Genomic DNA, 13,591 nt, shown 5'->3' with positions numbered 1-13,591 from the left:
GTGAAGAGGGTGGCTGACATCATGATCCTGTATGGCTTCTTCCATCTGGCAGACACCTTCGTGGTGAGATTACACTGTGTGTGTGTGTGTGACAGGGCGTAATGTGTGTGTGACAGGGCGTGATGTGTGTGTCGTGACAGGGCGGGATGTGTGTGTCGTGACAGGGCATAATGTGTTTCGTGAGAGGACGTGATGTGTGTGTCGTGACAGGGCGTGATGTGTGTGTCGTGACAGGGCGGGATGTGTGTGTCGTGACAGGGCATAATGTGTTTCGTGAGAGGCGTGATGTGTGTCGTGACAGGGCGTGATGTGTGTGTCGTGACAGGGCGTGATGTGTGTGTCGTGACAGGGCGTAATGTGTGTGTGTCGTGACAGGGCGTGATGGGCAGTGTCGTGACAGGGCGTGATGGCGGTGTCATGACAGAGAGTGATGTGTGTGTCATGACAGGGCGTAATGTGTGTGCCGTGACAGGGCGTAATGTGTGTGTGTCGTGACAGGGCGTGATGTGTGTGTGTCGTGACAGGGCGTGATGTGTGTGTGTCGTGACAGGGCATGATGGGCAGTGTCGTGACTGGGCGTGATGTGTGTGTCGTGACAGGGCGTGATGTGTGTCGTCGTGACAGGGCGTGATGTGTGTGTCGTGACAGGGCGTGATGTGTGTCGTGACAGGGCGTGATGTGTGTGTCGTGACAGGGCGTGATGGGCAGTGTCGTGACAGTGCGTGATGTGTGTGTCGTGACAGGGCGTGATGTGTGTGTCGTGACAGGGCTTGATGTGTGTCGTGATAGGACGTGATGTGTGTGTCGTGACAGGGCGTGATGGGCAGTGGCGTGACAGGAAGTGATGCGTGTGTTGTGACAGGGCGTAATGTGTGTGGCGTGACAGGGCGTAATGTGTGTGTCGTGACAGGGTGTGATGTGTGTGTCGTGACAGGGCGTGATGTGTGTGTCGTGACGGCGTGATGTGTGTGTCGTGACAGGGCGTGAAGGGTGGTGTCGTGACAGGGCGTAATGTGTGTGTGTCGTGACAGGGTGTGATGTGTGTGTCGTGACAGGGTGTGATGGGCAGTGTCGTGACAGGGCGTGATGTGTGTGTCGTGACAGGGCGTGATGTGTGTTGTGATAGGACGTGATGTGTGTGTCGTGACAGGGCGTGAAGGGTGGTGTCGTGACAGGGCGTAATGTGTGTGTGTCGTGACAGGGTGTGATGTGTGTGTCGTGACAGGGCGTGATGGGCAGTGGCGTGACAGGGAGTGATGCGTGTGTCGTGACAGGGCGTAATGTGTGTGTCGTGACAGGGCGTGATGTGTGTGTCGTGACAGGGCGTGATGGGTGGTTTTGTGACAGGGCGTAATGTGTGTGTGTCGTGACAGGGCGTAATGTGTGTGTGCCGTGACAGGGCATGATGGGCAGTGTCGTGACAGGGCGTGATGTGTGTGTTGTGACAGGGCATGATGTGTGTGTCGTGACAGGGCGTAATGTGTGTGTCGTGACAGGGCGTGATGTGTGTGTCGTGACAGGGCATAATGTGTGTGTCGTGACAGGGCGTGATGGGCAGTGTCGTGACAGGGCGTGATGTGTGTGTCGTGACAGGGCGTGATGTGTGTCGTGTGGATAGGACGTGATGTGTGTGTCGTGACAGGGCGTGATGGGCAGTGGCGTGACAGGGAGTGATGCGTGTGTCGTGACAGGGCATAATGTGTGTGTCGTGACAGGGCGTGATGTGTGTATCGTGACAGGGCGTGATGTGTGTGTCGTGACGGTGTGATGTGTGTGTCGCGACAGGGCGTAATGTGTGTGTCATGACAGGCCGTGATGTGTGTGTCGTGACAGGGCGTGATGTGTGTGTCGTGACAGGGCGTGATGGGCAGTGGCATGACAGGGAGTGATGCGTGTGTCGTGACAGGGCGTAATGTGTGTGTCGTGACAGGGCGTGATGTGTGTATCATGACAGGGCGTGATGTGTGTGTCGTGACGGTGTGATGTGTGTGTCGCGACAGGGCGTAATGTGTGTCATGACAGGCCGTGATGTGTGTGTCGTGACAGGGCATGATGTGTGTGTCGTGACAGGGCGTGATGTGTGTGTGTCATGACAGGGCGTGATGTGTGTATCGTGACAGGGCGTGATGGCGGTGTCATGACAGGGAGTGATGTGTGTCATGACAGGGCGTGATGTGTGTGTCATGACAGGGACAGGGCGTGATGTGTGTATCGTGACAGGGCGTGATGGCGGTGTCATGACAGGGTGTGATGTGTGTGTCGTGACAGGGCGTGATGGGCAGTGGCGTGACAGGGAGTGATGCGTGTGTCGTGACAGGGCGTAATGTGTGTGTCGTGACAGGGCGTGATGTGTGTATCGTGACAGGGCGTGATGTGTGTGTCGTGACGGTGTGATGTGTGTGTCGCGACAGGGCGTAATGTGTGTGTCATGACAGGGCGTGATGTGTGTGTCGTGACAGGGCGTGATGTGTGTGTCGTGACAGGGCGTGATGTGTGTGTGTCATGACAGGGCGTGATGTGTGTATCGTGACAGGGCGTGATGTGTGTATCGTGACAGGGCGTAATGTGTGTGTCGTGACAGGGCATAATGGGCGGTGTCGTGACAGGGCGTAATGTGTTTGTCGTGACAGGGCGTAATGTGTTTGTCGTGACAGGGCATAATGGGCAGTGTCATGACAGGGCGTAAGGTGTTTGTCGTGACAGGGCGTAATGTGTTTGTCGTGACAGGGCATAATGGGCGGTGTCATGACAGGGCGTAATGTGTTTGTCGTGACAGGGCGTGATGGGCGGTGTCGTGCGTGGAGCAGGAAAGCAGAAGATTGGAGCGTTGTGTAATCTGGTGGGCTACTACTTCATTGGCTTCCCCATCGGAGTCTCCCTCATGTTCCCTAACAAGATGGGCATCATCGGTGAGTAGAGGATAAATAACAGCATGGTAATATATCAGAGGTGAGTAGAGGAGAGACAACATGGTAATATACCCTCTCTCTCTCTTTCTCTCAGGTTTGTGGATAGGCCTGTTCACCTGTGTGTTAATCCAGTCCTTGTTCTTGGTTGTTCTGCTGTGTAAACTGGACTGGAAAAAAGCCAGTCAAGAGGTCAGTCACTATTTATGTCCTGTGTTTTAACCTCACTAGTTGCCTCTAATAGCTGATTTGTTTCGTCAGGCCCTGCTCTCTCTCTCTCTGTGTGTGTGTGTGTGTGTGTGTGTGTGTGTGTGTGTGTGTGTGTGTGTGTGTGTGTGTGTGTGTGTGTGTGTGGTGGTGGGGGGATGTTTTCTGGTACCCACAAGGATAGTAAAACTTTGAAAATTTTCACAAGTGGGGACATTTCACCAGACCCCACAAGGAACAATGCAATTGTAGTGTTAGGTTAAGGGTTGGGGTTAAGGAAAATAGTATTTTGAATGGGAATCATTTGTTAGGTTCCCAAAGGGATAGTAAAACCAACATGTGTGTGTTGTTAGGCTCTGGTGAGGGCAGGAGTCCAGCTCCCTGAAAGGAAAGAAGAGCAGTTTGGACTGGAGAAGAGAGGTAACATTCCAGCAGTTCCATATATTCTAAATCCCATGGTTCCATTTATTCTAAATCCCACGGTTCCATATATTCTAAATCCCACGGTTCCACATATTCTAAATCCCACGGTTCCATATATTCTAAATCCCACGGTTCCATATATTCTAAATCCCATGGTTCCATATATTCTAAATCCCACGGTTCCACATATTCTAAATCCCACGGTTCCATATATTCTAAATCCCACGGTTCCATATATTCTAAATCCCACGGTTCCATATATTCTAAATCCCATGGTTCCATATACATCCCACGGTTCCATACATTCTAAATCCCACGGTTCCATATATTCTAAATCCCACGGTTCCATATATTCTACATCCCACGGTTCCATATATTCTAAATCCCACGGTTCCATATATTTCAAATTTTACGGTTCCTTTATATTCTAAATCGCAAGGTTCCATATATTCTAAATCCCACGTTTCCATATGTTCTAAATCCCACAGTTCCATATATTCCAAGTTTTACAGTTCCATATATTCTAAATGCCACAGTTCCATATATTCTAAATCTCAGGGTTCCATATATTCTAAATCCCACGGTTCCATATATTCCAAGTTTTATGGTTCCATATATTCTAAATCTCACGGTTCCATATATTCTAAATCCCACGGTTCCATATATTCCAAGTTTTACGGTTCCATATATTCCAAGTTTTACGGTTCCATATATTCTAAATCCCACAGTTCCATATATTCTAAATCTCACGGTTCCATATATTCTAAATCCCACAGTTCCAAATATTCCCAATTTTAAGGTTCCATATATTCTAAATCCCACGGTTCCATATATTCCAAGTTTTACAGTTCCATATATTCTAAATCTCACGGTTCCATATATTCTACATCCCACGGTTCCATATATTCTAAATTCCACGGTTCCATATATTCTAAATCCCACGGTTCCATATATTATGAATCCCACGGTTCCATATATTCCAAAATGTATGGTTCCATATATTCCAAAATGTATGGTTCCATATATTCTAAATCCCACGGTTCCATATATTCTAAATCCCACGGTTCCATATTTTCCAAGTTTTACGGTTCCATATATTCTAAATCCCACAGTGCCATATATTCCAAGTTTCATGGTTCCATATATTCTAAATCCCACGGTTCCATATATTCTAAATCCCACGGTTCCATATATTCTAAATCCCACGGTTCCATATATTCTAAATCCCACGGTTTCATATATTCTAAATCCCACGGTTCTATATATTCTAAATCCCACGGTTCCATATATTCTAAATCCCACGGTTCCATATATTGTAAATACCACGGTTCCATATATACCAAGTTTTACGGTTCCATATATTCTAAATCTCACGGTTCCATATATTCTAAATCCCACGGTTCCATATATACCAAGTTTTACGGTTCCATATATTGTAAATCCCATGGTTCCATATATTCTAAATCCCACGGTTCCATATATACCAAGTTTTACGGTTCCATATATTGTAAATCCCATGGTTCCATATATTCTAAATCTCACAGTTCCATATATACCAAGTTTTACGGTTCCATATATTCTAAATCCCACAGTGCCATATATTCCAGGTTTCATGGTTCCATATATTCTAAATCCCACAGTGTCATATATTCCAAGTTTCATGGTTCCATATATTCTAAATCCCACGGTTCCATATATTCTAAATACCACGGTTCCATATATTCTAAATCCCACGGTTCCATATATACCAAGTTTTACGGTTCCATATATTGTAAATCTCACGGTTCCATATATTGTAAATCCCACGGTTCCATATATTCTAAATCCCACGGTTCCATATATACCAAGTTTTACGGTTCCATATATTGTAAATCCCACGGTTCCATATATTCTAAATCTCACGGTTCCATATATACCAAGTTTTACGGTTCCATATATTCCAAATCCCACAGTGCCATATATTTCAAGTTTTACGGTTCCATATATTCTAAATCTCACGGTTCCATATATACCAAGTTTTACGGTTCCATATATTGTAAATACCACGGTTCCATATATACCAAGTTTTACGGTTCCATATATTCTAAATCTCACGGTTCCATATATACCAAGTATTACGGTTCCATATATTCTAAATCCCACGGTTCCATATATACCAAGTTTTACGGTTCCATATATTGTAAATCCCATGGTTCCATATATTCTAAATCTCACAGTTCCATATATACCAAGTTTTACGGTTCCATATATTCTAAATCCCACAGTGCCATATATTCCAAGTTTCATGGTTCCATATATTCTAAATCCCACGGTGCCATATATTCCAAGTTTCATGGTTCCATATATTCTAAATCCCACGGTTCCATATATTCTAAATCCCACAGTGCCATATATTCCAAGTTTTACGGTTCCATATATTCTAAATCCCACGGTTCCATATATACCAAGTTTTACGGTTCCATATATTTCAAGTTTTACAGTTCCATATATTCTAAATCCCACAGTTCCATATATTCTAAATCTCACGGTTCCAAATATTCTAAATCCCACAGTTCCATATATTCCAAGTTTTACAGTTCCATATATTCTAAATCTCACTGTTCCATATATTCTACATCCCACGGTTCCATATATTCTAAATTCCAAGGTTCCATATATTCCAAATCCCACGGTTCCATATATTATGAATCCCACGGTTCCATATATTCCAAAATGTATGGTTCCATATATTCTAAATCCCACGGTTCCATATATTCTAAATCCCACGGTTCCATATTTTCCAAGTTTTACGGTTCCATATATTCTAAATCCCACAGTGCCATATATTCCAAGTTTCATGGTTCCATATATTCTAAATCCCACGGTTCCATATATTCTAAATCCCACGGTTCCATATATTCTAAATCCCACGGTTCCATATATTCTAAATCCCACGGTTTCATATATTCTAAATCCCACGGTTCTATATATTCTAAATCCCACGGTTCCATATATTCTAAATCCCACGGTTCCATATATTGTAAATACCACGGTTCCATATATACCAAGTTTTACGGTTCCATATATTCTAAATCTCACGGTTCCATATATTCTAAATCCCACAGTGCCATATATTCCAAGTTTTAAGGTTCCATATATTCTAAATCCCACGGTTCCATATATTCCAAGTTTTACAGTTCCATATATTCTAAATCTCACGGTTCCATATATTCTACATCCCACGGTTCCATATATTCTAAATCCCACGGTTCCATATATACCAAGTTTTACGGTTCCATATATACCAAGTTTTACGGTTCCATATATACCAAGTTTTACGGTTCCATATATACCAAGTTTTACGGTTCCATATATTGTAAATCCCACGGTTCCATATATTCCAAGTTCCATGATTACATATACAGTATGACATTTGACATATAGAGCTCTGAAAGCTTTGCCATGCTTGTTTTTTTTTTTTTTACAGCAGCCCTATGTCTTTACATGGTGTGTAACTTTACATGGTGTGTAACCCTCCAGGCTGGTCGGAGGCGGTCCCACCCAGCGACGAGAGCCCTGGGGAGGGAAAGACGGACGTGGAGGGGCTGGGTGGGGACAGGGGGGAAGGCGGGGAGGAGTTGGAGGCTGAGGCGGGGCCGGTGGTCAGTACGGTGAGGTTGACTGTCAGACAGCTGGTGCTTCGACGTGGGCTAGTTGTCATCCTCATGTTCCTCATCCTCACCGCTGGAATCATCCTCAGTGAACTGCTCACCAGCCTGCTGCTCGGATAAACTGAGCCAAAGAGATTACCCACAGCCACATATACAGTACAGGAGGTTATTACAGCCACATATACAGTACAGGAGGTTACTACAGCCACATATACAGTACAGGAGGTTACTACAGCCACATATACAGTACAGGAGGTTACCACAGCCACATACAGTACAGGAGGTTACCCACAGTACAGGAGGCTACCACAGCCACATATACAGTACAGGAGGTTACTACAGCCACATATACAGTACAGGAGGTTTCTACAGCCACATATACAGTACAGGAGGTTACTACAGCCACATATACAGTACAGGAGGTTACTACAGCCACATATACAGTACAGGAGGTTACCACAGCCACATATACAGTACAGGAGGTTACCACAGCCACATATACAGTACAGGAGGTTACCACAGCCACATATACAGTACAGGAGGTTACCACAGCCACATATACCACAGCCACATATACAGTACAGGAGGTTACTACAGCCACATATACAGTACAGGAGGTTACCACATATACCACATATACAGTACATACAGTTAGGTTACAGCCACATATACAGTACAGGAGGTTACCACAGCCACATATACAGTACAGGAGGTTACCACAGCCACATATACAGTAAAGGAGGTTACTCACAGCCACAGATACAGCAGTTTACAGTCAACCACATATACAGTACAGGGGTTACAGTCAGCCACATATACAGGAGGTTACACACAGCCACATATACAGTACAGGAGGTTACACACAACCACATATACACTTACAGGAGGTTACCCACAGCCACATATACAGTACAGGAGGTTACCCACAGTACAGGTACAGGAGATTACCCACAGCCACATATACAGTACAGGAGGTTACCCACAGCCACATATACAGTACAGGGGGGTTACAGTCAACCACATATACAGGAGGTTACCCACAGTACAGGAGGTTACCACAGCCACATATACAGTACAGGAGGTTACCCACAGCCACATATACAGTACAGGAGGTTATCCACAGTACAGGAGATTACCCACAGCCACATATACAGTACAGGAGGTTACCACAGCCACATATACAGTACAAGAGGTTACCACAGCCACATATACAGTGCATGAGGTTACCCATAGCCACATATACAATACAGGAGGTTACTCACAGCCACATATACAGGAGGTTACAGTCAACCACATATACAGGAGATTACAGTCAACCACATATACAGTACAGTGAGTTACAGTCAACCACATATACAGGAGGTTACACACAACCACATATATAGTACAGGACCTTTCCCACAGCCACATATACAGTACAGAAGGTTACCCACAGCCACATATGCAGTACAGGAGGTTACCCACAGTACAGGAGGTTACCTGCAGCCACATATATAGTACAGGAGGTTACCCACAGTACAGGGGATTACCCACAGCCACACATACAGTGCAGGAGGTTACCACAGTCACATTTACAATACAGGAGGTTACCCACAGCCACATATACAGTACAGGAGGTTACCCACAGCCACATATACAGGAGGTTACTCACAACCACATATACAGGAGGTTACAGTCAACCACATATACAGGAGGTTACAGTCAACCACATATACAGTACATGAGCCATATGTATTTAAACCAAAGATGGTACTCACACAGCCATACAGGAGTTACTGTATGACCCAAAGGGTTCACTGCTGTGGACATTTAATCATGGACAATAGAAGGGAATGATCACTAACCCAGAAGGCAACATTTGGCACATTATGTCGTCTTAATAATGTAATTTACTGGTTATTAACTGGATAAGACTTTGTATAGCCAGATGACAACCCTGGTCTCTGTTACCAGTTAGACATATCTTGACAAGATCAGGATGGGAAGGATTTTGGTTGTTATCAGATTACAGACAGATGTATGTTTCTGGTTGGTAAAAAGACGTTAGCGAAACTTCCCGGTATACAACCTGACCATTGTGACCAGTTTTGCCCACTGGGAACAGGTTCAGGGTTGGTCATCCCTTGAAGGTTATTAACACTGTTAGCATTGCAGGGCATGTCGGAATGTCTTCCGCTGTCTTGAGAAGGTCGTGGAAACAATGCTCTTAATTAGATAAGGAGATATGTGTTCGGTAACAAAGCTCTTTTTTAAGGAGATGTTTTTCTGGTGGCTACTAATAACAACAAGCCTGTTGTGTTTTGAAGTGGAGCTGGTTCCCTATTCTGCTTTTCACGTTCTGTCATCATTAAATTAAATCTGCATAAACTGTGCTGTGCTCTTCTTGTTTCACTGGCATGGGTATACAATGCTGAAAATCCCTAGCATGGGTTTATAGGATGCTAGTCCCTAGCATGGGTTTATAGGATGCTAGTCCCTAGCATGGGTTTATAGGATGCTAGTCCCTAGCACGGGTTTATAGGATGCTAGACCCTAGCATGGGTTTATAGGATGCTAGTCCCTAGCATGGGTTTATAAGATGCTAGTCCCTAGTATGGGTTTATAGGACGCTAGTCCCTAGCATGGGTTTATAGGACACTAGTCCCTAGCATGGGTTTATAGGACGCTAGTCCCTAGCATGGGTTTATAGGATGCTAGTCCCTAGCATGGGTTTATAGGATGCTAGTCCCTAGCATGGGTTTATAGGATGCTAATGTTCCTAGCATGGGTTTATAGGATGCTAATGTTCCTAGCATGGGTTTATAGGATGCTAATGTTCCTAGCATGGGTTTATAGGATGCTAATGTTCCTAGCATGGGTTTATAGGATGCTAATGTTCCTAGCATGGGTTTATAGGATGCTAGTCCCTAGCATGGGTTTATAGGATGCTAGTCCCTAGCATGGGTTTATAGGATGCTAGTCCCTAGCATGGGTTCATAGGACGCTAGTCCCTAGCATGGGTTTATAGGATGCTAGTCCCTAGCATGGGTTTATAGGATGCTAGTCCCTAGCATGGGTTTATAGGACGCTAGTCCCTAGCATGGGTTTATAGGTTGCTCGTCCCCTAGCATGGGTTTATAGGATGCTAGTCCCTAGTATGGGTTTATAGGACGCTAGTCCCTAGCATGGGTTTATAGGATGCTAATGTTCCTAGCATGGGTTTATAGGATGCTAGTCCCTAGCATGGGTTTACAGGATGCTAACGTTCCTAGCATGGGTTTATAGGATGCTAGTCCCTAGCATGGGTTTATAGGATGCTAGTCCCTAGCATGGGTTTATAGGATGCTAATGTTCCTAGCATAAGCATGTGTGTGTTGTGCATTATTATGAACAAAACAAATACAAAACAGAAATATACAAACAAGAGTACATAATCCGAACAGACGGGTGTATTACATATCGAGATACATTTTCAATTTGTCAAAATGTCACACTTACTGATAATTTCAAAATAATATTCAAATTCTGTCTTCAACAAGGTGAAGAGGGGTTTGTACTCCGACAGCTTCATTTTATGGATGAAGAATTTGCCCTGAAAGATAAACAAATGAACAACGAAAGTTTTAAATCAGGGTCCATATCAAAATAAAACAGAATATCAGAGACTCAGATTAACATTACTCTTCTAACTCACTTCAAAACTCACTTCCATATCAAAATAAAACAGAATATCAGAGACTCAGATTAACATTAATCTTCTAACTCACTTCAAAATCTTCTGACATAAGAACAGTCCCAAAATAAATGGTCAAGAGTCTCTGGGTCACAACCACAAAATACACATTTGTTATCAACAGCTAATTAGAATCTGTGTATGATAAAGGTCTTTACAGGGTAGATTCTATTAATGAGTTTGTATGATAATTCTGTCACCTTATTAGATACAATATTTACCAGACAACAACGAAGCATTGTTCCAGTTACCTTGTCCTAGGGCTGTATTCCAGTACATTTTAGCAGTGGGAATAGTAACATATTGACATAGTTTCCTTATATACATGTTATTACATTTATAGTTTAAAATGTCAATTCCTTCTAGTTGTATTGAGGCTACAAAATCCTCAACAGTTGCACAGGAGTATTGTTATATTCACCCAAGAGAAGAATAGCACCTTTAGGGACAGCTCTAACAGCACCTTTAGGGACAGCTCTAACAGGACCTTTAGGTACAGCTCTAACAACACCTTTAGGGACAGCTCTAACAACACCTTTAGGGACAGCTCTAGCAACACCTTTAGGGACAGCTCTAACAACACTTTTAGGGACAGCTCTAACAACTCTAACAACACCTTTAGGGACAGCTCTAACAACACCTTTGGGGACAAAAAACACCTTTAGGGACAGCTCTAACAACACCTTTAGGGACAACAACACCTTTAGGGACAGCTCTAAAACACCTTTGGGGACAGCTCTAACAACACCTTTAGTGACAGCTCTAACAACACCTTTAGGGACAGCACTAACAACACCTTTAGGGACATCTCTAACAACACCTTTAGGGACAGCTCTAGCAACACCTTTAGGGACAGCTCTAACAACACCTTTAGGGACAACAACACCTTTAGGGACAGCTCTAAAACACCTTTGGGGACAGCTCTAACAACACCTTTAGTGACAGCTCTAACAACACCTTTAGGGACAGCACTAACAACACCTTTAGGGACAGCTCTAACAACACCTTTAGGGACAACACCTTTAGGGACAACAATACCTTTAGGGACAGCTCTAAAAACACCTTTAGGGACAGCTCTAACAACACCTTCAGGGACAGCTCTAGCAACACCTTTAGGGACAGCTCGAGCAACACCTTTAGGGACAGCTCTAGCAACACCTTTAGGGACATCTCTAACAACACCTTTAGGGACAGCTCTAACAACACCTTTAGGGACAGCTCTAACAACACCTTTAGGGACAGCTCTAACATCACCTTTAGGGACAAAAACACCTTTAGGGACAGCTCTAACAACACCTTTAGGGACAACAACACCTTTAGGGACAGCTCTAACAACACCTTTAGGGACAGCTCTAACAAAACCTTTAGGGACAGCTCTAACAACACCTTTAGGGACAGCTCTAACAGCACCTTTAGGGACAGCTCTAACAACACCTTTAGGGACAACTCTAACAACACCTTTAGGGACAGCTCTAACAACACCTTTAGGGACAGCTCTAACAACACCTTTAGGGACAGCTCTAACAACACCTTTAGGGACAGCTCTAGCAACACCTTTAGGGACAGCTCTAACAACACCTTTAGGGACAGCTCTAACAACACCTTTAGGGACAGCTCTAACAGCACCTTTAGGGACAGCTCTAACAACACCTTTATTGACAGCTCTAACATCACCTTTATTGACAGTTCTAACAACACCCTTAGGGACAGCTCTAACAGCACCTTTAGGGACAGCTCTAACAACACCTTTAGGGACAGCTCTAGCAACACCTTTAGGGACAGCTCTAACAACACCTTTAGGGACAAAAACACCTTTAGGGACAGCTCTAACAACACCTTTAGGGACAACAACACCTTTAGGGACAGCTCTAACAACATCTTTAGGGACAGCTCTAACAACACCATTAGGGACAGCTCTAATGACACCTTTAGGGACAGCTCTAGCAACACCTTTAGGGACAGCTCTAGCAACACCTTTAGGGACAGCTCTAACAACACCTTTAGGGACAGCTCTAACAAAACCTTTAGGGACAACACCTTTAGGGACAACAACACCTTTATGGACAGGTCTAACAACACCTTTAGGGACAGCTCTAACAACACCTTTAGGGACAAAAACACCTTTAGGGACAGCTCTAACAACACCTTTAGGGACAACAACACCTTTAGGGACAGCTCTAACAGCCCCTTTAGGGACAGCTCTAACAGGACCTTTAGGGACAGCTCTAACAACACCTTTAGGGACAACACCTTTAGGGACAACAACACCTTTAGGGACAGCTCTAACAACATCTTTAGGGACAGCTCTAACAACACCATTAGGGACAGCTCTAATGACACCTTTAGGGACAGCTCTAGCAACACCTTTAGGGACAGCTCTAGCAACACCTTTAGGGACAGCTCTAACAACACCTTTAGGGACAGCTCTAACAAAACCTTTAGGGACAACACCTTTAGGGACAACAACACCTTTATGGACAGGTCTAACAACACCTTTAGGGACAGCTCTAACAACACCTTTAGGGACAAAAACACCTTTAGGGACAGCTCTAACAACACCTTTAGGGACAACAACACCTTTAGGGACAGCTCTAACAGCCCCTTTAGGGACAGCTCTAACAGGACCTTTAGGGACAGCTCTAACAACACCTTTAGGGACAACACCTTTAGGGACAGCTCTAACAACACCTTTA

The 13,591-nt window shown here is 44.3% G+C and overlaps 1 protein-coding gene across 1 annotated transcript in view; it reads left to right on the top strand.

Moving 5' to 3' along the window:
* LOC112237549 (multidrug and toxin extrusion protein 1-like) overlaps positions 1-7,611 on the top strand; it is a 54,728-nt gene extending 47,117 nt beyond the window's left edge. The window contains exons 13-17 of the mRNA XM_042309808.1: positions 1-63; positions 2,777-2,909; positions 3,004-3,098; positions 3,467-3,533; positions 7,056-7,611. The exon at positions 1-63 is cut by the window's left edge and continues 7 nt beyond it. Coding sequence (XP_042165742.1) covers positions 1-63; positions 2,777-2,909; positions 3,004-3,098; positions 3,467-3,533; positions 7,056-7,306 — 609 coding nt within the window. The 3' untranslated portion in view covers positions 7,307-7,611. The remainder of the gene's footprint in view (positions 64-2,776; positions 2,910-3,003; positions 3,099-3,466; positions 3,534-7,055) is intronic.
* The last annotated feature ends 5,980 nt before the right edge of the window (positions 7,612-13,591 follow it).

The sequence above is a fragment of the Oncorhynchus tshawytscha genome, linkage group LG30 (assembly GCF_018296145.1).
Source record: "Oncorhynchus tshawytscha isolate Ot180627B linkage group LG30, Otsh_v2.0, whole genome shotgun sequence".
Taxonomy (NCBI): domain Eukaryota; kingdom Metazoa; phylum Chordata; class Actinopteri; order Salmoniformes; family Salmonidae; genus Oncorhynchus; species Oncorhynchus tshawytscha.
The sequence above is the reverse complement of the archived record's forward strand: the minus strand, read 5'-3'. Positions and strand labels throughout refer to the sequence as shown.